Source organism: Gnatocerus cornutus, chromosome 7, assembly GCF_029298725.1.
Source record: "Gnatocerus cornutus isolate USDA-ARS CGAHR chromosome 7, icGnaCorn1.1, whole genome shotgun sequence".
NCBI lineage: Eukaryota > Metazoa > Arthropoda > Insecta > Coleoptera > Tenebrionidae > Gnatocerus > Gnatocerus cornutus.
Genome location: NC_142239.1, coordinates 19,019,082 through 19,044,335, shown reverse-complemented (window position 1 = coordinate 19,044,335; position 25,254 = coordinate 19,019,082). Strand labels below are relative to the sequence as shown.

Sequence of the window (25,254 nt, the reverse complement as noted above, 5' to 3'; positions counted from 1 at the left end):
CCGTTAATTCGGCGTTAAACTGAAGACAACTCGCTCCAGATGTTGCGGTTCATCCTGAAATATTCAATGGTCATCGTCCGCTCGTTTCAGTATCTACTTCTGTGCAAGTCGTCCAGGCGCCGGCGTCGCGACGTCCTGAAGCAGGCGAGAATTTATAGATTTGTTCTGGCAGAGACGGCCTTTATTAATGACGGCCGATGCAAATGAGCCGTTTTAGTCGACGTGACGCCGTTATAAAACCGAACACAAACAAACTTTTCTAATTGTCAAAACGCATCGTTTACAAGACTTTGCTATTACCCGATCAGAAATCATCCATCATCTCTGCACAACAACGTCAACTCTGCACTGTCATCACACGTGTGATTTAACATCGAATATGAGAAACAGACGAGCGCGAGTTTTGATGAAATTATTTTTCAGAGCTTCGTTATTCGCTCGGTCTTGCCAATTATTTCGCGCGTTGCGAGATAAGGACTCTTCACTTGAAACATAAGTAATTAATTCTCGGGGAATGGATACGTCGGCGTCGACGGTAAAAAACGGAAGAAGAGAGAATTTAAGATCTGCGAATAGAGTTGGGAGCGTTTTTAATATAAATTTTATCGGGATAATATAGACGGAGACTGAAATGCTGAAATAAAGTCGCTGGATTATGAAAAGAAAACGTCAAAAAACCACTTTTTTAGGGTTACACAAATATTTTTAATTAATCTGAATTTATATTGAAATTTCAAGCGGGTTGACAGTCAACGACATGAAACGGATTTTTATGAAAATTGTTATCTACAAATACTTTACTCGCATGCACGTATTCGCTGCATTTTAAATTCACGCGAAAATTGAATTATATAGAGCTGGTCTGTAAAAACGGCGACAAAAGGAATCAATTATGCAAAAATGGCTGTTTTCAAATTCCTGTACAAAGGTAAAACTATCCTGCACTTGGATAAAGTGGACAACTTGAACTGAGTAGTTTAAATATTTCCTGCAGCTATTTTTGAAATGCAATTAGAGTTGGATACAAAAAATCTCATTTTACACGAGTATTAAAAATATTGCAGCATTTCAGAATAACGTGCAATTTCAATGAAACTTGTAGGGTAAAAAATTTGTATTATAAAACAATAATAAAAGTTTTTTTAATGTGAATTCTAGTAGCATTAAAGAAAAAGTAACGAAATTTAGCTAAACTGCTATTCTTGACTAACTTATAAGTTGGGCTAAATCAGAAATTTGTAAAGGCCATAACACAACTTTTGGGAAATTTTATTATAAATCCATGCAAAAATTTTCGATAATTTTACATTTAATCTACAATTTAGGTAGTTTTAGCGATACAACAATGAAATTTGGGAAAAATACTTTACTTGATTAGCTTTTAAGTTGGGCTAATTCAGAAATTTGCAAAGTGAAATACACAAATCCTAAGAAAAATTATTTGAAGACAAAGCAAAAATTTTTGGTATTTTTTTATTTCAATCTGAAATGTAGGTAGTTTTAACATTAAAGCAACAAAATTTGGCTAAATTATTATTTTTATTAACTTATAAGTTGGGCTAAATCAAAAATTTGTAAAGGCTAAAACACAAATTTTGGGAAATTTTATTATAAAACCAAGCAAAAATTTTTAATTAAATTAGCAATTAAGGTAGTTTTAGCGATTCAACAATGAAATTTGAGAAAAATACTTTCAGTACATATTAGCTTATAAGTTGGGCTAATTCAGCAATTTGCAGAGTGAAAAACACAATTTTTAAGAAAAAATATTTAAAGACAAAGCAAAAATTTTCGGTATTTTTTTATTTCAATCTAAAATTTAGGTAGTTTTAACAAGAAAATTTGGCTAAATTATTATTTTTATTAACTTATATAAGTTAGGTTAAATCAGAACTTCGTAAAGGCTAAAACACAAATTTTGCAAAATTGTATTATAAAACGATGCAAAAAATTTCGATAATTTTACATTTAATCTACAATTTAGGTAGTTTTAGCGATACAACAATGAAATTTGGGAAATATACTTTACTTGATTAGCTTATAAGTTGGGCTAATTCAGAAATTTGTAGACTGAAAAACACAAATTTTAAGAAAAAATATTTAAAGACAAAGCAAAAATTTTTGGTATTTTTTTTATTTCAATCTGAATCTTTAGTTGGGCTAAATCAGAAATGTGTCAAGGCTAAAACACAAATTTTGGGAAATTTTATTATAAAACCAAGCAAACATTTTTGATATGTTTATATTTAAATTTGCAATTTAGGTAGTTTTAGCGCTACAACAATGAAATTTGGGAAAAACACTTTACTTGATTAGCTTATAAGTTGGGCTAATTCAGAAATTTGTAGTCAAAAACATGTATTTTAAAAAAATATTTTTAACGACAAAGCAAAAATTTATGTAGTTTCAACATTAAATAAATTAAAAATCCTTTAAAGGCCGAGCTTTCGCGGTCATAAAAAATGCGTTTAAAATACTGAGCCAAACCACACTTAATTAAACAACGAAAGCACAACAATAAGTCCATCTTGTACAACAAATAACTAATAGACAGCCAGGCATTCTATTTCTGCCAGCAAACGTCCGTCGCGCTTTGTATTGTTTGCTTTTTCCTCATAAAACGTCGTGTGCAAACTTCCCCATCTGACAAAAGCTTGTCACTTTTAATCACCAACAGAGGCGCAGGTGGCCGGGCGTTAATTGTGCCGCCTCCAGCTCAATCGACAGGTACAAATCTATCAAAAATTTCGGCCGCCGCGTCACGTTTAGCCCTAATAAACCCCCAAAATTCTCATTTTCCGCTCTTTACCAATTAGGTCTGTGCTCCCCTCGCCTAATATCGCTTATTAACATTGCGTGAATGACGTCATCAAGGGCGGCGGTAGTTGATCAGCAGTCATTTGTTTGAGATTTTCATTTCTAATCGTCGACAATGCGAGGCAGCCGGCTGTGAAACATTCGAGCATCGCACTTTCATTGTCGCCCTGGCCGACTTGGTCCCCGTTGCTTTTGTCTACGTTTTCATAATGCATTGTTCGCTTAATAATGCCCTCTGTGCGCACGATTTCTTCGGCAATTTCGAAAAATTAGAGTGCGGACAGTTTTAACTGATTAAAAGTAATTGGTTGTTGTAATTTGGGGAGAGCACAAGAGAGATAAATCACCGTTTTGACAACATTGATTTTGACACTTTGACAGATTTATTTTATTTTGGGTTGCTTCGGCTGGATCTACTTTAATTCAATTCGGGACGAGAGGGATCGAATCTATTCAGTGTTAAGATGCGGCCTTAACACATGTATCGACATTTACACCATTGAAAAGGGCTTTCATAAGAATCAGCTGTCCTCGAAGGTAATCGGCCTTTTCGTTTCTTAATCCCAGGAGGGCTCTATTCAGGGAAGAGTGTTTGGTAAACTATGACTCGCAGCGCAGATAGAAAAGTCATCGTTATTAGAAACGTTCGTTAATCTTTTTAGAACTTGCGAGCTCCGGTATTAACAAAGATAAGCATTTTCTTTAGTCTAGTTTCACGAGAAATTCTCAATCTGCATAAATACAGATTTCTGAGGAAATTCGGAGATTATCCGCTGGATGGTATTTACAAAAGAGATTATTGATTGATATCAGTGAGTTTTTGAGAATTTGTGGAATTTAAATTATCTGCTCTGTAATAAATCCGGAACTGTAAAGAGAGATATTTGCATTTTCTGATTATTTACTCGTTTTTGTGCGCATACTTTTATTTCAAATACGACAAATTTAGTTCGAGCCGAGTGGAACTTTTTGTAAATTTTAACGCTTCACTTGCTCGATTCTGCCCCAAATTGAAATAAATTAACAATTATTTCATCGGAGTTTTCCTTGGGAAAGATAACAGCTTTTGGGTGGAAATTTTATAATTATCGTAAATAAAAAAGTTAAATTGTCCTGGATTTTTGAGAATCTGAATTATTCGTTTTATAGTTTTGTAACTGATAAACCAATTCCATACAGTAGACGCATCATAAAATTTTTGAAGTTTTGAAAGTGTTTTTATTGATGCTAGATTTTTGTCACTCAAGTTCAAAATCAAAACTTCTTTAAATAATGATACTTGTATTGTAACACGGCATTTGCCAAAATTACAGCACTAAAAAAAGTTAGAATATTTTAGCTCGAGTTGATAACAAAAATTTCTAAAAATTGTGGAGCTTGGGCTATGCTTTTTTAATTTGACACAGTTAATAGAACACTACAAAAATAATGCCCCGAAACCCTCAATGCTGTATCATCATATAACAAAATTACAGAAAATTTTGTTTTTTTTTAAAGAACAAAAATTTCTAAAAATAGACATGTTTGTGCTATTTTTTTTTTAATTGGTGCTATTAATAAAACAGTAACCTCTCTAAATATCAGTGCTATAACACTGCATATAACAAAATTGTAGTATTTTTTTTATTTTTTAGCTCGATGTGCAAACTAAAGTTTTCAAAAATTGACTTGCCTATGTTACAATTTTTAAATTTGGAAGAGTTAATTCAGCCGACCAAAGTAGTGTTCTTCCCAAATTTCACTGCATATAATAAAATTATAACATTAAAAAAAAAATTAGAACATTTTAGGTCGACGTGAAAACAAAAATTCTCTTGTTTATTAATCTTACAATTTTCAAATTTGCCTGAGTTATTAAAGCAGGCCGAAATAGCACCTTTCCAAAATTTTATTGTTGTAGCATCGCATATAACAAAATTACAGCATTTAAGAGAACATTTTGGAATTTTTTATTTCGACTTAAAAGCAAAACTTTTGAAAATTAGATGTGCTATAATTTTCAAATTTCACGCAGTTAATAAAGCACATCAAAATAGTGTTAATTAAAAATTTTACTATTGCAGCACTGCATATAACAAAATTATAGCATTTAATAGAAAATTTTGGAATTTTTTAGCTCGATGTGAAAACAGAAGTTCTCAAAAAATGACTTGCTTATGTTACAATTTTCAAATTTGGCTGAATTATTAAAGCAAGCCAAAATATGTAGTACCGTCCTAAAATTTTATTGTTGTAGCATCGCGTATAACAAAATTACAGCATTTAAGAGGACATTTTGGAATTTTTTAGCTCAGTGTGAAAAACAGAAATTTTCAAAAATGGACTTGCGTATGTTACAATTTTCAAATTTGGCTGAGTTATTAAAGCAGGCCAAAATATAGTACTATCTTAAAATTTTATTGTTGTAGAATCGCATATAACAATATTACACAGCATTTCAGAGAACATTTTGGAATTTTTTAGCTCGACTTGAAAACAAAATTTTAGAAAATTGGACATGCTTGTGCTATAATTTTCAAATTTGCCACAGTTAATAAAGCACATCAAACTAGTATTAATTAAAAATTTCACTGTTGTAGCACCGCACATATCAAAATTACAGCATCTCGAAAAGATTTTGAAATGTATTAGCTTGTCTTGAAAACAAAAATTTCTAAATCTTTACTAACTTGTGTTACATTTTTTTACTAAACCGTTATAAAGTAGATTTCTATAGATGTAATTTCGGCATTTAAGAGCAAATTTTGGACTTTTTAAGACTGACTCGAAACTTGACTGGTTTGTGCGATAATTTTCGAGTTTGGCACAGTTAATTTTAAAACACTTCTCAGTCCTGATTTGATGAAGCAAAACAGACTTCAAGATTCAAAATGAGGAATCAGTCAACTTTGAAAAGACGTCTCACTTCTCAAGTGATATTTGCGTCTTGTCGGAATTCCGCCTTTGATCTCGTTGACGCAATCATTAATCATCGATAAATCGCTATCATTTTATAGTCATCAAACACCGCCATTTCCACACTTCTTCTTTTTTTCAGCAAATAAAAGCGCCATTTGTTGGATGAATTCCACAATTTTAAACAATCGTCAAAGTCAAGCCCACTTGACGTGTTTGAAAAGTAAATGACCACGAAATTTCCATCTTAATTTAGACCCTTCACACGTCGCCCAATTTAATGTGCTTATCTCTGAAATGCGGCTAGAATTTTTCATTACGTACAACATCGTTTAACAATAAAATATCCTAACTTCCATGTCCGTTTACATCCGTGCGTTCTCGCATCAACTTCTTATCGCGACAGGTGTTGGGAAATTACGTTTCCTAACATAAACACATTGTTATCCTGATAAATACGATAAGAGATATCAGCCAAACGACGTTCATTCGATAAAAAATGTCGTTATTGCCGAATCGTTCCCACGCCCATCGTCTCTAATTAAAGACAATTTGATGTTGATTAGAGGTCGAGGATTTGGACGTGCGGATCTTTGATTTTTATAAAAATGAAGGCGATATTTTCTTATCGGGCTAATCCGAATCCACCGATCAAATAAAACGTCAAATGGTTCCCGAGGGATTCCCCGACAATGCGGTGTAATAAATTTAATACAAGAGAAAGTCTGGCGCGCCAAAAATTCGTCCAAAATCGTCAATGGCTGTTCATCTCCCACTGAGAATTCATTACATCATATTTACTTATTAAGTGAATTAAATTACAAAATTTAGGATTTTAGAGTTTTCCATTTGAAGAACAAGCTCGAAAATAAAACTTTTCTCGAGAAACAAGGAAACTTTGTAGATCTGTTAATTTAAACAATAATGTAATTAAATTTGGTGGATTTGTTAATAAAGAGGGGTTTATTAATTGTACTAAATTACACAATTTTAGAAGAAGAATTGAGAATCTTGGAATTTTCTATTTGAAGAACGAGCTTGGAACCCAAGAATTTCTCAATTATCCCTTGTAGATTTGTCAATTTCAACAGCAAAGACATCAAATTTGGTGGACTTATTTCTTAAAAACATTTATTAAGTGCACTAATTTACAAAATTTTGAAACAAAAATTGAGAATTTTAGAGTCTTTAACTTGAAGAGCAAGCTCGAAACTCAAAATGTTCTCAATTAAACTTTGTAAATCTGTCAATTTTAAGACTTGAGCAATCAAATTTGGTGGATTTATTATTTAAGACACGTTTATTAAGTGTACTAAATTACAAAATTTTTGAACTAGAATTAAGAATTTTAGAATTTTTCATTTAAAGAACGAGCTCAAAAGTCAAAATTTTTTAAAGTAAACTTTGTAGATCCGTCAATTTTAACGCAAAAGTAACCCAATTTAATGGATTTATTATTTAAGAGGCGTTTATTAAGTACACTAAATTACAAAATTTTAGAACAAGTATTGAGAATTTTAGAATTTCTCATTTGAAGAACGAGCTCAAAAATCAATTTTCTCAATTAAACTTTGTAGATCCGTCGATTTTAACACAAAAGTAACCAAATTTGGTGAATTTATTGTTTAAAAGGTGTTTATTCAGTGTACTAAGATACAAAATTTTAAAACAAGAATTGAGAATTTAAGAGTTTTCCATTTAAAGAGCGAGCTTGAAACTTAAATTTTTTTCAATTAAACTTGGTAGATCTGTTAATTTCAACACGAAAGTAACAAAATTTGGTGAATTTGTTACTTAAGAAACATTTATTAAGTGCACTAAATTACAAAATTTTAGAACAAGTATTGAGAATTTTAGAATTTTTCATTTGAAGAACGCGCTTCAAACTTAATCTCTTTTTAATTAAACTTTGTAGATAGATATGTCAATTTCAATAATAAAGTAACCAAGTTCGGTGGAATTATTACCTAAGAAGCATTTATAAAATATACTAAATTACAAAATTTTACACACAAATTGAGAATTTTAGATTTTTCTATTTGAAGAGCAAGCTCAAAACAAAAAAAAATTTTCAATTAAACTTTGTAGATCTGTAAATTTTCATACTAAAGTGGCCAGGTTTGGTGGATTTATTATTTAAGAGGCGTTTATAAAGTGTACTAAATTACACAATTTTAAAACAAGAATTTCAAAATTTTTTCAACATTTTTGAACTGAAATTGAGATTTTTTCTTTTTTTTTATTTTCTCAATTAAACTTTGTAGATTCCTCCATTTCAACACCAAAGTAATCAAATTTGGTGGATTTATTGCATAAAAGGCATTTATTCAGTGTACTAAATTACAAAATTTTAGAACCAGAATTGGGAATTTAAGAGTTCCATTTAACGAGCAAGCTCGAAACTTAATTTTTTTTTTAATTAAACTTGGTAGATCTGTCAATTTCACCACAAAAGTAACCAAATTTGGTAAATTTGTTATCTAAGTGGCGTTTATTGAGTGTATTTAATTACAAAATTTTAGAACAAGTATTCAGAACTTTAGAATTTTTCATTTGAAGAACGCGCTTGAGGCTCAATATTTTTTCAATTAAACTTTGTAGATCTGTTAAATTTAACACTAAATTAACCAAGTTTGGTGGATTTATTATTTAAGAGGCGTTTATGAAGTTTACTAAATAATACAATTTTAGAACAATAATTGAGAATTTTAGAATTTTTAATTTGAAAGCTCAAAATTTTCTCAATGAAACTTTGTAGATCTGTTAATTTAAGCACTAAAGTAGCCAAATTTGGTGGATTTATTACCTAAGAAGCATTTATAAAGTAAACTAAATTACAAAATTTTAGACAAGAATTGAGAATTTTAAAATTTTCTATTTGAAGAGCGAGCTCAAAACTAAAAAAATTTTCAATTAAACTTTGTAGGTAGATTTGTCAATTTTAACACTAAAGTAAGCAAGTTTGGTGGATTTACTATTTAAGAAGCGTTTATTAAATGGACTAAATTCCAAAATTTTAGAATAAGAATTGAGAATCTTAGAGTTTTCCATTTGAAGAACGAGCTTGAGACTCAAAATTTAGACGATTTGGTGTTGATGATCAGAGGTCGAGGATTTTTTAATAATATTAAAATTTTCTTATCAGGCTAATTCGAATCCACCTATAAAATAAAACGTCAAATGTTTCCCTTGGGATTCCCCGACTGCGCGGTGTAATAAATTGAATACAAGAGAAAGTATCGCGCGCCTAAAATTCGATCGAAGACCAAAATCGCCATCTGTTTATTTGCGTCGGGCAGATAAATTGCTGTTCATCTCCCGCTGAGAATTCATTACATCATATTTATGATCATGAGGGTCGGGTCGGGGTGCAACAATGCCCGAAGAATTTCGATGTTATTTTACTGTAATTACCTTTCAGTATGCAATTTCATGCGAGTGGTTATTAACACTTGGTGCTATGAACCCAACTTGCCGAATTCTTTGTTCTCGACGTTTTCCAGGTTCCACTTTACATGTTTATTCGAAATCAATATTCGGTTTGGGGAGCGGAAGTGCGAAAGAGGAAAAAAAGACGCGACCGCGAAGTGGTCACTGCCTTGTTATACAGAAAATTTTGATTCGGTTCCAAGCACTTTTCCGTGTTCGCTAAAAGCCAATTTCTTAAACTTCCGCCTCCGACATCATAATAATTTCGTAAACAATTCCCATCAAACTCCAACCCGAAATCCTTTGTGTCGGCCGTTTCTCTAAAAGCCTGTAACTAGCCGTATGCATAGTTAAACTCGAAAATGTTTGTCGACTGATGGTTACTGCATGAACTTCCTGTTTCGTGCGATAAATCAGTCCTATGCAAATAAGGACTGTGATTTTAGCGCGTCCTCAAAATCCGAGATAAAAGTAAGATAGTAACAATTTTTAGGGAAAATCACTTATCAAGTCTCTGGCCCTTTGGTGATTAGGGACATTCATACTTGTAATTCCTGCTTTTGTCACGCTATTATCCAGGCCCTTCGCAATTGCCCTTTCCAATTTCCGTGTCTCGTAAAAACTGCATTCATGCATGGATCGTCAAGGTTCAGCTGCTGCACGATTTATTGTACGTAGACATGCCAAAAGCGTGGAAATAATTTCGATTTCGTCAGTTTTGTTCAAATACATTCACTTTTTATTTTGATTTTTCTTGAATTGTCATGATTTCCTGTATGGATTAATTAAAAAAAAAATGATAGATCATCAATTCTTAATCAAATACTTTTTTTTGATGCTGTAAATTCAGGCTCGTCCACTTACTACAATCCAAAATTTTCAGAATTAGTGTTTGCGGTTTACAATAATTAAATTTGACACCAAATTTAAAAATTGTCGATTAAGAGATATCGGAGTTGTGGCACAATTAGTGGACTTAATAAATAGCTCAAGAGAAATAACCTCACTACTTTTCATGCTTATCGACTGAGAAATACCGAAATTATGGCACTTGTCGTGTAGTGTTTCTTCACACTAATCAAATTTCAAAATTTGTAGGAGTCTTTATTGATCTAATATGTTAAAATTTGGCGGTCATAACAAACGAATAAAGACATACAAAATCACCAAATTTCACAATTATCGACTGAGAAATTCCGAAATTATGGCACTTTTTGTGATACCGGCGAGCTTTTTCATGGTGATCAAGTTTTCAAGCTTATAGAATTGTCTGTTCAATTTTCAAATTTGACCCTCTTACAAAACGGTTAAGAAAGAGCAATTTTATTAAATTTCAAAATTATTGACTAAGAAAAACCGGAATTATGACATCCAAGCTGACCCCATCGACCTTTTAGATAATCTACAAATTTCAAAATTTTTAGAACGAATGTTTCTTGGTCTACATTTTTTAAATTTGCTAATGTTATCAAATTGCTGAAACGAAATAACGTCACCGAATTTCATTGTTATCGACTAAGCAATATCTAAATTACGGCACTTTTTTGGATACCGTCAAATTTCTTCACAGTCATCAAGTTTTAAAATCTGTAAAATTTCTCTTACGACACACTCGAGTTTTTCCACACGAAAAAATTTCAAAATTTTGCTAAAATTGTGTTTTTCTGTCTACAATTTTCAAATTTAAAATTCTTAGAGAAGGGTTAACAGCAATCTCGTCAAATTTCAAACTTATCGACTAAGAAATACCGGAGTTGTGGCACCTGTAGTAACTTCATCGAGCTTTTAGGTAATTTTGAAATTTAAAAATTTCTGCTTAGAGTTTTCATTGGTCTACAATTTTCAAAAAACAGTTATGAGAGAATAACGTCATCAAATTTCATAGTCATCGACCGAGACAATTGTGCAAAATTATAATTTTCGGTGTCTAAATTTTCCTTCAATTCTCGTTGAATTTGTCTTAGATCTGGTGAATAGAGTCTATAAACTTTTCATAACTTTATAGATTCTTTTTATGTCCTCAGTGTTTTTCTAACATTCTCCAGTTTCTATCATATTTGTCTTCTTGTTAGAATAGCTTAGAATTTTCGTAAATTCTCTCGATTCTATTTAGATTCTCGATATTTTCTTCTGACTTTCAATACGATTCTGTTTAAATTCCTCCACATTTCCGCATTTTCTTTATTTAAAAAAAGATTTATCAATCTTATCGGACCGCGTATCTCAGTGTCATCTCCAGAAAAAACAAATTTTTAATTACAAACACAGCAAGGCCAATCGATGACTTCTAATTATCTCAGCTCCCAAAAACCTCCCATCTAAAATTGAACCTGGCGAAGGTGAATTTTTCGCCCGTGACACGCGTCCCCTCCTGCATAATTCCAGATGAATTTGTCAAGTTTAAACCCATCTAGTTGTCCTATTCTGAGATGAAAACACAACCAGCATAGGTAAAATTCCGAGCAGTTCGCAGACGAGCGCCGAAAGATCGTAAATGCTCGTCCGGTAAGCGCACCATACAATGCAATAGCTCAGTAGCGCTCCGACCCTCGAGTTTGCTGTGTGTTGTCACCCGCTCGTTTTAGTTACGTGTCTCGGTCTTTTCCCGGGACATCTTCAGTGTTGTGTTTTAATCCCGAGCTGTGCTTACCATGTGAACTGTGATAATGGCTGATACCAGTTGTGTAATCGAAGGAACTGTGAAATTTCGGGACGGAAAAAAGGTACAACCCCTTAAAAATCGCGACACTGCTGATAAAACGAGGGGTCCCATGAGGTGCCGGGATAGATAATGGGTACTAAAATATAGAAACCTTGATGGAGGGTTCTTGTGATGTTTTATGAAATGAACAAAGGTTGAAATCCAAGGCTGCTCGTAAAATGATCGGTTTTCTATTGGATTTTTATGGGGCATTAATAATTAGGTGCTGGAGCACCTGGGCAATGGGTGATAGTGTTATCGTGATAATTTTCTGGAATTGAGTTGTTAAACAAACCTGACTTTTAGCAAATATCGGTGTCAAGTGACGCAAACTAATGGTGACATCACGATTAGGTAAAAGTCAGAAAAGTCGTCGCCAAAACAATGAGCGAATTTTAATTATCGCGAGGAGTAGTTCGCATTGTTCTACAAATTGATCGATTTAGATAAGGAAATTGAAAAGGAGCCCGAATCATATAAATTTAGACGAACTTTGTGGTCAATAAAATATCTTGCTTCTTTAAAGACATTGTAAAACGTTGATGGTTTTTGTAGTTATTTAAACAGTCATTATCTACATCCTTGGTTACCTTCTTGAAAAAGTGTCGGAATTTTCTGCTTGTGGGTTCACGTTCTAATCAAACAAATGCGTCAGTTGTTAGACTTTGCTCTTGGATCGTGGAGCAAAAATTATGAGGACATTTTTATCGAAATTGTTTACTTCCACTCTTCATTTTGATATGTTTTTTATCATTTTTCCTTTTGTGATGTCACCGCCTGAAAGTTATCTTTCGTATCAGAGATTACAAGCAGTTTTTTCAAGTCATCTAAATGTGTTATCTTCGGAGGTTTTAAATTCAGCAACTATTTTAGGGCTTTTAAGTTTTCCGTTTATCGACAAAGTAGTTTCTTATCTGGTTTTTAAATTATGATATCTAGAAATTTTCTGTTGACACAATCTACATTTTATCTGATTTCTCACAACTCATAGAATATTTTTTATGCAAAATTACCTTACATTTACAAAAAAGTTTCACTAAAGAAGTGGAAGGTCGTTTCTGCCGTCTGGTTTTGAAGTTTTTGAACGATTACTTTTGCTGTTTTTGTTTTGCACAATACGCTTATGAAGTCATGGAGTTTTAAATAGTTTCGGTTGCATATGTCCACTTTAACAGTTATTTTATTATTTACGGTTTAAAACTTGATATGTATATGAATTTTGGTGTTTTTAAGATGGCAATATTGGCGTTATTGTTCCTCTAAAAGAAGCGTGAAATTCCCATAAATAAAGTTGTTAAAACGACGTAAACTGGTCTTGTAGCTGTACGATATGTAGTTAATATGAAGCTTTTGTAGTTGTATTAGATGTTGTTAGTCTGAAGTTTCTAGACTCAAGCTTAGCCGAAGGCGCTGAGCTTTTGTATTTATGTGAGTGAGATGTAGTTTGTCTGAGACTTCTCTGGCGAAGGCTGAGCATTTATAGTCATATTAGATGCAGTTTATCTGTGGCTTTTAGGCACAAGCTCAGCCGAAGGCTGAGCTTTTGTAGTAATATTAGATAAAGTTTACCTAAGGCTTCTAGGCACAAGGTCAGCCGAAGGCTGAGCTTTTGTAGTAATATTAGATACAGTTTTCCTAAGGCTTCTAGGCACAAGCTCAGCCGAAGGCTGAGCTTTTGTAGTAATATTAGATAAAGTTTACCTAAGGCTTCTAGGCACAAGCTCAGCCGAAGGCTGAGCTTTTGTAGTAATGTTAGATACAGTTTTCCTAAGGCTTCTAGGCACAAGCTCAGCCGAAGGCTGAGCTTTTGTAGTAATATTAGATACAGTTTTCCTAAGGCTTCTAGGCACAAGCTCAGCCGAAGGCTGAGCTTTTGTAGTAATGTTTGATACAGTTTTCCTAAGGCTTCTAGGCACAAGCTCAGCCGAAGGCTGAGCTTTTGTAGTAATATTGGATACAGTTTTCCTAAGGCTTCTAGGCACAAGCTCAGCCGAAGGCTGAGCTTTTGTAGTAATATTGGATACAGTTTTCCTAAGGCTTCTAGGCACAAGCTCAGCCGAAGGCTGAGCTTTTGTAGTAATGTTAGATACAGTTTTCCTAAGGCTTCTAGGCACAAGCTCAGCCGAAGGCTGAGCTTTTGTAGTAATATTAGATACAGTTTTCCTAAGGCTTCTAGGCACAAGCTCAGCCGAAGGCTGAGCTTTTGTAGTAATATTAGATACAGTTTTCCTAAGGCTTCTAGGCACAAGCTCAGCCGAAGGCTGAGCTTTTGTAGTAATATTAGATACAGTTTTCCTAAGGCTTATAGGCACAAGCTCAGCCGATGGCTGAGCTTTTATAATTACATTAGATACAGTTTTTTCTGAGGCTTCTAGACTTTCGTAGTTATATTATTATGTGTTCGGTCTGAGCTTTTCGTACTATTTGCAGACAGTCTGAGGCAATAAAGTGAAGATTGCGGAATTTAAAAAAAATGAAGACTCGGGAAGAACCAACTATGTTACTTTCGAAAAAAATACTAAAAAAATGCTTGTAGCAACTGCACCTGAAGAAACGTGATATTGCTTATTTATAAAAGACACATAAGTATAATAATAATTTGATACAAGTTTACGCAAGTTGCTGCTACGTGAAGTTGAATGATCACGTGCTAATGTTTTGACGCGCTGACTTGTCAGTTGATTTAGGTTGCAAATTTCCACCTAAGGTCAAAAATTTTTAAATTTTTATCGTGTAATTCGTTCCTATTGCAAATGATGCAAGGCGGCGGTGTTATATGAGTTGAGTTTGTGAATCTGTCGGAATTAAATTTGTTTGTTACCGCAATTTTTGTGTCAAATTGTGGAGGGACAATGATGCCAACCTTGTTATCTTAAACTTTCCAAAGTTAGTTCATCAAAATTCCAACCTTAAATGATGATGTAACTGTCAAAGTGGACATTTTCAACTTGATGAATTTTTACAGCAGTGGCGTGCGGTTCAAAAAAAACTCTTAATCACTCCAGAATAGTAAAAAACCCTTCCTAGAATCCACGTCAATGGCGACATCAAACGAAAACGCGCAGTTTTATTGCTGTTACCTTTCTATTTTGCACTCTACTATATGTGGTTAGACCTTGTGAACGAAAGCTCAGTCGTACAGTTAAAAATTACACGACGAAAATTTTCGAATTTTTGATGTTGGGTGGACATTTTTGCAACCTGAATTGTTTTAAACAAGTTCTAAATCGAAGCTAAAAAAACAAGCATTTTATGTATAGCGCTATCGAAATTTTAGTTCCCGTTATTAAAAATTTGATTACAGCTACGGGCTGGTTTGATCAAAAATGCAAGATCTCCGTCTCTTCAATAATGCATTTTAATTAAAAATCCACATAATAGTCTTCAAAAATATATGACCTATGTATTATTAACTGTCGCGATAGTTCGTTGCAGAGCTAATTTAATTGTCTTCCCAATGAGGTCCTGAACAATTTCACAACTTTGTAAGTTTCCAAGAAAATAAAATGTAAGCAATATAACAAAAAAACGAGCAAAACGACTTCCTACTTCTCCAGTACCTTGTTGCATGTTATCAAAATCAAGATAACTTTCTAAAACCCGCGAGTTTTACGATTTTTTTATCTTAATTTAGTCGTTGCGTTATTTTTAACTTCCTTTTAGCAGTGACGCGCTCCTGTCAAATTTTGCATTATTTATCTGTGACAGTGAACGCGTAATTAACTTGGTTTCTCCTGAAACTACCTCAGAATTCCTCCCCTAATGAAATATATGGAATATTAACTAATTTCATTAAATAAATTCATAGCAAGTAATTTAATTTCCCCGTTGGAGTCATCCTAAAATAACTGAAAAGTTTTTGTTTGTGTCGACGTGTCAGCAACCTAATTACCGGTAACTTATCAAGAAATCGTCTCAAATTATCCACGTCATGAAAATTCCCTCTCGTTCGTTCTAATTTACTGTGTTTAACTGTTTAACAATTACAGCTAAAAAAATACGATAAAACAGGTGCAAGTATATTTACTCAAAAGTGAGAATCGTGGCGGCTTCTTTTAATGCATACTTTGATTCGTTTGTTGATTTAGGGTATTTACGTTGTACAAGGTGTCACCCTTTTTCTTTGAACATTATCATCTTGTGAGTTTCTTTGGCAAATCTTTTATTGCTAATCAGAAAAGCAAACACTTTGAAATATGACAATTAGGAAGTGTAGTCCTCCATCTCGCAAGAGAAATAAAAATAACTCGATACTATCTCGGCTCACAAAGTTCTCGCGAGCAAATTGCATGGTGATTTAATTAATATCCCTTTTTCGTCGTCGTCCCGAAATTCAATATTATGCAAAAACTTTGGAAAGTCGAACCCATTAAGTATTTGAAAGAAGTATTGAAGGTTGGAAGCGAGGGACTCAACCCCGTTTTCACTAAATTGGAGATTTCTTTATATTTCTCGGTGTTTATAATTCCAAATCTGAACGAAAGACCGATGAATGAATATTGAAGGAGGCGAAATGGCGGCGCGGATTAAAGAGAAGCTGAAATAACATGAAAAAATCCTTGGAAGTCGTCGGCTCATAATTCCGATTAGAAATTCAAATCGGAACTATTGTGAGGGTCAGGTCATTTATCGCGCCAACATTATAATTGTAAAATACCTAAAACTTTCCGTCGTACGTTGACCGATTTCCTTTTGAATAATAAATCCCGGTAATCCGAGACGAAGAAGGGAAGATTCAGACGATTTTTTTCTCGTGTTATTTTAGCTGTAGTGCGGTTGGAGGAAAAGGGCGGTAGTTAGGTTCACGATAAATTATAAGGGTGGTCGACCGTTTCGGGGCGGTTCTCTGCTACAACACCATGTGGCCTCGAACTTTTCAATGCTTTAAAACCGTTTATTCTGGGAAAGAAATGATCGAAAGTGAAAGACGGAGGGCGAGGGAAGCCGGCTTTATCGACTGCCAAAATGTTTCTGTATCTGTAGATCAAAACAATTTTCAAATTCCTGAGGGCTCATAACTTTAATTTTTTCGCTTGAAAAGCTCTTAACGAGCTGTCGGACTTGGATTTTCAATTCCGCAGTTTCGTTTCGACATATTTACTTTGCCAACTATCCTATTCTCGAAACTGGAAACCACGAGATGGAGGATTCGCTTTCCATGGAAGATTAATCAATGGTAGTGAAGTTGCCGTTGAATTATATATAAGCTACAGATTTCCATTAAGGAGCTGAGTGGGGGCGGCGAATGTATAAATTAATAGCCGTTGAGCCGTTGGCGGCGGTTGTTGCGGAAGTACATAAAAGTAAAAACGTCTCTGATTTATAGAAAATGCTCCAATTTCCATCGAAAAATCGTTTTGAGTTGGCGACAGTTATCGTACCTGTTATCAGTCGATGATTCGTCATCGGGAGCGGTTGAAATAACACGGCCTTTGGCCATGGCAATTAAAATATCGCGGATGAAAAACCGATCGTTTGACTCAAAGCAGCTTTGAGAGTTTTATCAGCAGTGGCTCTGGAAGCTCTGTCTCTATTAACTTGACCATAAATTTCTTCGTTCACAGTGGAAGTCACGATGGTGCGTCATGAGGAAACTGTCACCAGTTGCAGGTAATTTCTAGTGATAATTTTCGCTTGCGAATGAAGCCATATAGATCGTCCGTTTGCTCTGCAGGGGGCTTATAAAGTCTCGATTACCATAAGCAAATAGTAACATTACTCCCTGCTCGGACATTGTATTTAAAGGCGCGTGTCCAGGAGCCTGAAAATCCCCAAGATGGCGCGCATTCCCCCTTTCATCTCCCTAAAGACGTCTTGTGCAAAAATTGATCCCTTAACCCGGTCAAAGCAATTTCCGCTCCAGATCGTTCCCAATATTGTATCACAATTTAAAACTCCCAAGTCTCGTAATTGACACAATAACCTCTTGCGGCTGGCACGCGTTTTAGTACCGCTTTTAACGGTGACTTGCTGCCCTTCGGCAACATTTCGGTTGTGACGTCACCAAGGGTGTATTGTGTTACCCGCTGTAAACACTGTTAGTAACAGGGTTTCGTTCACGTCGAACATACAGCCGCGAGGAAAACGTCCCAACAACTCGACAAGAAGTGGATGTGTGTATACTTCACTCCCACATGCGAACACTTTTATATGCGATCTATTCATTCCGGCGAACGGGAGATTGTTTCCGCGTTGTTTGACGCTCAAAAACGCTTAAGGCGGGCGTACATGCTGGAAACCGCTATGTCGACGCGGCGGTCTTACTCCAGTCTCGCCTTTTCGATTGAGAGATTCGCTAGAATACTGTACATGATTTTTATTCTGCCTTTTCGGTTTTTGTTCTAGTGATGTTATCAATTGCATGTTGGTATTAACTTTGTTACTCAGCGCTAAATGACAAAACTGTCAAACCGAAAAAGACGGAATATTTTATTTTTGGAAGTAAAGTTTACTACTTACATTGTATTATAAAAGTCAAAACGGCACGAAAGACATAAAGACAAGAAACATAACCTCAAACTAACAGCAGAGGTGCCAACCTAAATTAATTCCATAAATATTCTTAAATGTGTAACCCAAAAACACAGAACAAAATGTTTTTTTCTACAATTGCTATACAGGGTGATTTTGAAATAGAGGCGAAAAATAGTTATTTACATTTGAGCAACTGTAAATATTGCAATGTTTGCCGCGAGCTGCAGACGAAGGCGCCATTTGCTGGAGAGACGTAAAATTCTCTTAGTGCGAGATTTGAAAGAAGCTTTTTGGACGATAAACTCTCTAAAACCGAATTAAAAGTGATGAATTGACACATTTGACAATTTGCCAACGCCACTTGCAACTAACAGATGGCGCCACTAAAAAAATAATTTTTAATGTGACGTTAAGGTGGATAAATAATCTTGAACTTGTGTAAATAATCTTTTAGTGTTGTGAGCCAGTATAATCGAACTTTTTTGCTGCACTGCCGCAGCCTTTCCGCACTGAAGCCGCAAAAGTAGGGTTAGTGGTTCTTATGTGTGCAACGGAAAAGTGTGCTACACAATTTTAGAGGTCGAAAAAGTTTTTGTCACTTTGCCAGACATTGAAATTGTAAGTAAACAATCGCTTTGTACCCTTATTTATAGATTATTTATCGATTTTCCTGATATTTTACACATATTCGCTCCGACTGCCAAAAAATAATTATCTGAACTGTCAATTGAAGTATGTATGTATTTATCTTTACATTTTGTGGCGATTGTAGAAAAAATCTTGTTTTCAACTCGTGCGAAATGGTTGTTACGTTGTCCAACCTCATCCAGTGTGTAAAACTGTACCATTTCGCAACTTCACATCAGCACATCAAATATAACCTCAAACTAATTGCACTGCATGTGTTGAATCTTCTGCTTGTTGCACAAATTGAACTCCCACAGTTTCCACGTCGCTTTCAATATTCTCATTTCATTGAATAACACACTCGGACAAACGTCTTTCCAATTATAAAGTGTCAAATCCATCAAATCACTTTGTTTCAGAGGTGCCGACCTAAATGCATTCTCCTAAAATTATCCTAAATGTGTTTTTATTTGTATTTTCTTCCTTTTTAAAACAATTTGCTTCCATTTAGGGCTATTTTGTAGGACGGCTATGTTGATGAAATGTCATTCAAGTAACAACTGTCATCAAATGACGTTTATTATTGGACATATTTCATAGTTTAGACAAGCAATTAAAAAAAATATATTAAAAAACAGTGCTTTAATGTAACTCTAAATGCACCGGCTCAAAAAAATGATAAAATGAAATATTTTTTGGTGCGAAATCTACCATTTCCACGCTAGTTTAGCGATTAAAAATTGTACTTCCTGTTGATGAAGAAGGAAATACTTCTAGTAGATTACTCGACATGTGGATTTTAGTCATGGTTGAACTCTTGAGCTGAAAGAGAATGAGGTAATACAGGGTGATTCATATAACTTTACGCCCCTGACAATGTTAAATGCAACCCAATATACAATTTTCATGAGTAACTTGAAGTTTTGAATTGCGTTTGTTTAGCATGGAATTCTTTTTTGTCATGTTTTCAAGTAGTTTTTTTGTATTAAAATGTAATTTTGATTGAAAACGTGTTGATATCTCGCTTATTAAATGATTGTTGCTCATTTTGCGTAGAATCCAAAACTGTTCGAATTTTTGACGTACGTCTACAAATAACTAAATAACAAGCGATTATAGTTTTGAATGGTGAATTTTTAACTCCTAATTCTCAAAAAACACGCAAAGAAGATACGACTTTTAGTGACTTTTATTTAATATTTAAAAATTGTGCTGCAATGAGACGTCACTAAAAATCGTTTAAGAATGGCTCATTTCAGCAAGGTTACTCGCCGCCACGCGGCTCGTGTTCGAATATCGAACTCGTGCTGGAATAGAGGCAATTCTGCAGCTTGTTTTAGAATATACTAGTGTGTAATAGTCGTAGAAAAAGCGCATTTTACATGCCAAAATGGGGAAATAAACGTTTCTGCTATCATTTTTAGCAATGGCAGTATAAAACGCATTTTATTTCCGCGACCTTTGGAACTACAATATCGTTGTTTACTACACTCATATTGGTGCAATATTACACCTGCAAATACGATACTGTTATCTCGATTTTTTCCCCACATGTCTTTTCCATCGTTCGAACAAAGAACCCTCTGAAAAATTCTGCTGCTTTTTACGAGCCACTTCGTTTGATTTGTGAATGAAGCTTTTCTGTCTTGACGGCGCGTTTGGTGGTCTCGTCGTTTAAGCAACAAGATTGAAATTACGAATAAAACAGAAAACAAATTCTCAGGTGATTCGCTTTGAAATGCGTTGGCCATTAAAGTGAGGCAAACACTTGTTATAATTCGATTAGGCAGTTTACGCCGATCCTTTAAAGATCCAAGTAAGGGTAACTTGTTAAATTACTTAAAGCGATAAGGGAGGAATTTCACTGTTCCATCATTGCGAAGTTAATGGGGAATTCGATTGCTAGTAATTTAATTTGGAAAAATCCGCGCTTTCCCTTTCAGTAAAATTTTCGAGGAAACGTGCCATGTGATGTTTGCGTAATCCCGAGCGGCATTGTCTCGTGTTGTAAACAGTTAAACATGTCTAATTTAGCAAACTAATAAATTATTCTCAACAAGAGCCGAGAGTCTGGGCGCCTGTGATATGATTCAAAAGTGAAAAGAATCCACGACCTCTAGCAATCGATATTCTTGGCAAGAAAGATTAGAGGTTATCATCGAGGGCTCAAAGACTGCAAGATCCGTCGAAGCGAATAAACAATCCGAAGAATATCGAAAAATCGCCGGAAGCGTCTTCCGCAGGAATTTTGTAACGTCTTAATTAAGCGTCAATAAATTCCGCATGATGAAGAACTTTTGTTTGCTCCGTGACACGAATGCATCGCCCGAAATCTCATTACGACGAGTTTAAAAACTAATTTTCGACGAAATATGTATGGGGAGAGTCATTTCTGAAGTAGAATTGTCTGCTGATTCTGAATCCGGAGACGGTTTTGCTCCATAAGCTCAGAACTCTGACATATTTGGAAAAGAAGTTTTTTTTTATAACTTTGGCAGTTTTAATTCAAAAACTGTAAAATTTGGAGGATTTACTACTTTAGACTTGTTTATCAACTGCTTTAAATTACAACTATTTTTAACAAAAAACAGAATTTTTCAAAATTTTCATTTTGAGGACGATATAAAAATTTTTAGGTTTTCAATTAAATTCTATAATTTTGGCATTTTTTACTCAAAAACCGCAAAATTTTAAGGTTTTACTACTTTTGACATGTTTACCAACTGTGGCAAATTACAATACTTTTAATCGAAAAACAAAATTTCTAGAATTTTTTTCCTTCAGGACGGTATGCAAATTTTCAATTTTCAATTAAATTCTATAACTTTGACAGTTTTAAATAAAAAATTGTAAAATTTGAGGGCTTTACTACTTTCGACTTGTTCATCAACTGTTCTAATTTACAATTATTTTTAATAAAAAACAGAATTTTTCGAAATTTTTATTTTGAGGACAATATTAAAATTTTTAGTGTTTTCAATTAAAGACTATAACTTTTGGATTATTAATCCAAAAAGTGTAAAATTTGGGGGCTTTACTGCTTTTGACATGTTTTTCAACTGTGGCAAATTACAATACTTTTGAACAAAATACAAAATTGTTAGAAATTTTTATTTTGAAGGCGGCATAAAATTTTAATTCTATAGCTAGGGCAGTTTTAACTCAAAAATTGTAAAATTTGGAGGTTTAACTATTTTTAACTTGTTTATCAACTGCTCGAAATTACAATTTTTTTGATCAAAAAGCAGAATTTTTAGAAATTTTTATTTTGAGCGCGATATAAAAGTTTTCAGTTTCCAATTAAATTTATAACTTTGGCAGTTTGTACTCAAAAACTATAAAATTTGGAGGCTTTACTACTTTTGACTTGTTTATCAAATCCTCTATATTTCAATTTTTTTAGCAAAAAACAGAATTTTTATAAATTTTTATTTTCAGGACGATATAAAAACTTTGAGTTTTCAATTAAATTCTATAACTTTGGCATTTTTAACTAAAAAACTTCAAAATTTGAAGGCTTAACTACTTTTGACATGTTTACCAACTGTGGCAAATTACAATACTTTTAAACAAAAAACAAATTTTTTAGAAATTTTTTCTTTCAGGACGATATAAAAATTTTTAGTGTTTTCAATTAAAGTCTGCAACTTTGGCAATATCAACCCAAAAACTGTAAAATTTAGAGGCTGTACCACTTTTGACATGTTTACCAACTGTAGCAAATTACAATACTTTTGAACAAAAAACAGAATTTTTAGAATTTTTTTTATTTTTTTTATTTTTTATATAAATTTTTAGTTTTCAATTAAATTATATAACTTTAATAGTTTTAAATAAAAAATTGTAAAATTTGGACGGTTTATTACTTTTGACTTGTTTATCAACTGATTTAAATTAAAAATTTTTAGAAGAAAAAACAAAATTTTTAGAAATTTTTATTTTGAGGGCGATATAAATTTTTTAGTGTTTCCAATAAATTTTATAACTTGGGCATTTTTCACTCAAAAACTGTAAAACTTGAAGACTGTACTACTTTTGACATGTTTACCGTCTGTGGCAAATTAGAATACGTTTAAACAAAAAACAGAATTTTTAGAATTTTATTCTTTCAGGACAATATAAAAATTTTCTGTTTTCAATTAAATTCTGTAACTTTGACAGTTTTAAATAGAAAATCGTAAAATTTGGATGGTTTACTACTTTTGACTTGTTTATCAACTGCTCTAAATTCCATTTTTTTTGAACAAAAAACAAAATTTTTAGAAATTTTTATTTTTAGGACGATATAAAATTGTTTAGTGTTTTCAATTAAATTCTATAACTTTGGCATTTTTAATTCAGAAACTGTAAAATTTGGAGGCTGTACTACTTTTGACATGTTTACCAACTGCGCCAAAGTACAAAACTTTTGGACAAAATACAAAATTTTTAGAAATTTTTATTTTGAGGGCGATATAAATTTTTTTAGTGTTTTCAATAAATTTTATAACTTGGGCATTTTTCACCCAAAAACTGTAAAACTTGAAGACTGTACTACTTTTGACATGTTTACCGTCTGTGGCAAATTAGAATACGTTTAAACAAAAAACAGAATTTTTAGAATTTTATTCTTTCTGGACAATATAAAAATTATCTGTTTTCAATTAAATTCTGTAACTTTGACAGTTTTAAATAGAAAATCGTAAAATTTGGATAGTTTACTACTTTCGACTTGTTTATCAACTGCTCTAAATTCCATTTTTTTTGAACAAAAAACAAAATTTTTAGAAATTTTTATTTTTAGGACGATATAAAAATTTTTAGTGTTTTCAATTAAATTCTATAACTTTGGCATTTTTCACTCAAAAACTGTAAAACTTAAAGACTGTACTATTTTTGGCATGTTTACCAACCGTGCCAAAGTACAAAACTTTTGAACAAAGTACAAAATTTTAAGAAATTTTTATTTTCATCGCGATATAAATTTTTTTATCGCTTTTGATTAAATTCTATAGCTATGGCAATTTCAACTCAAAAATTGTAAAATTTGGAAGTTTTAGTACTTTCGACTTGTTTACCAACTGCTCCACATTACAATTTTTTTTAACAAAAAACAGAATTTTTTGAAATTTTTATTGTGAGGATGATATACAAATTTTTAGTTGTCAATTAAATTCCATAACTTTGACAGTTTGAACTCAAAAGCTGTAAAATTCGGAGACTCGTCTGCTTTTGACTGGTAAACCAACTGTGGTAAATCACAAAACTTTTGAACAAGAAACCGATTTTTTTTAAATTTATAAGTTGTGAACGAAATTGGTTCATAATCTTCTTAACGGTGTATTAATTTAATGAAGTTTCTCAGCTTGGCTGTTTTATTGCCCGGGCAACATTTGCGTTTCATTAAATCCGAACTGAAGCCACTCATATCTGGGTAACGTCTTCCACGAACTTAATGTGCTCCGAACTGTCGAATAAACAGATTGAGAGAGCTCGGGTTTCATTAAGGAAGATGACACCGGCGTCGGTCAAAACGGCAATGATTAATACCGACATCTGTGCAGTTGCATCCACCAAACTGAGATTAGACTTGTCCAACTTAAAATATACCGACTAATTGAAGAGGCGAGCGAAGCGAGCCTCGCGACTGATGGCGGCGGTTTCGCAAATCCTCTTCACTTTTCAGCCGTCACCTCATTTGTCCTTTTCGCAATTAAAACTATTTGCGTCGTGCCCGTGACCACTACGCAATTAAAACGTGCAAAGGTGAAACTATTTATCAAAATAAACGACAAGAGCACGCTGCTCCCTCTCCGCCGCCGCTAACAAAACGCTTTTATAATTATTATTAATGTAAAAACACATCGCTGGCGCAGATAATTCCCGTGTAATTTATGTGGCGCAATATTTATAAGATAACTTGTTACAACATGTTACTTTATCGTGACACATGATTGATACTGGCCTCGTGAAAAATGAACTTTTTGTTTTACAAACGAGTGGATTTTAATTTGCGAAAGGTACAGATTTTGGACGGAAATCATCAAAATGTATGAAGGGAATATGAAATTTATATTACGTTCATTTAATTGAGTTTTTGATGGGGATTCGGTGACTGAAAACCGGCAATCTGTCGTCGAGAATTCAGACATTTCCGACATTGTTACAGAATGTTGTAACATCTTAGCGTGAACCTGAGAAATATCAGTTTGCTCACTGTTGGTGCAATATTTTATCGGGAAATGGCTGATATGTACTTTCTTATCTTGAACGAGTTTTTCAGGCGTTACACTCACAGGCGGATTTAGAAGAAATTCTAAACAGAATGTAAG

At 33.5% G+C, this 25,254-nt stretch overlaps 1 protein-coding gene across 3 annotated transcripts in view; it reads left to right on the top strand.

Moving 5' to 3' along the window:
- LOC148172137 (uncharacterized) overlaps positions 1-25,254 on the top strand; it is a 168,163-nt gene that overhangs the window by 107,423 nt on the left and 35,486 nt on the right. The window contains exons 1-2 of one of the 3 annotated variants that reach the window (XM_088041279.1): positions 11,624-11,864; positions 17,407-17,452. The exons of the other annotated variants lie outside the window; for them this stretch is intronic. Of the exons in view, the coding sequence (XP_087897405.1) occupies positions 11,808-11,864; positions 17,407-17,452 (103 nt within the window). The 5' untranslated portion in view covers positions 11,624-11,807. Of the gene's footprint in view, positions 1-11,623; positions 11,865-17,406; positions 17,453-25,254 lie in introns of those variants that run through there. 3 annotated transcript variants of the gene reach the window in all.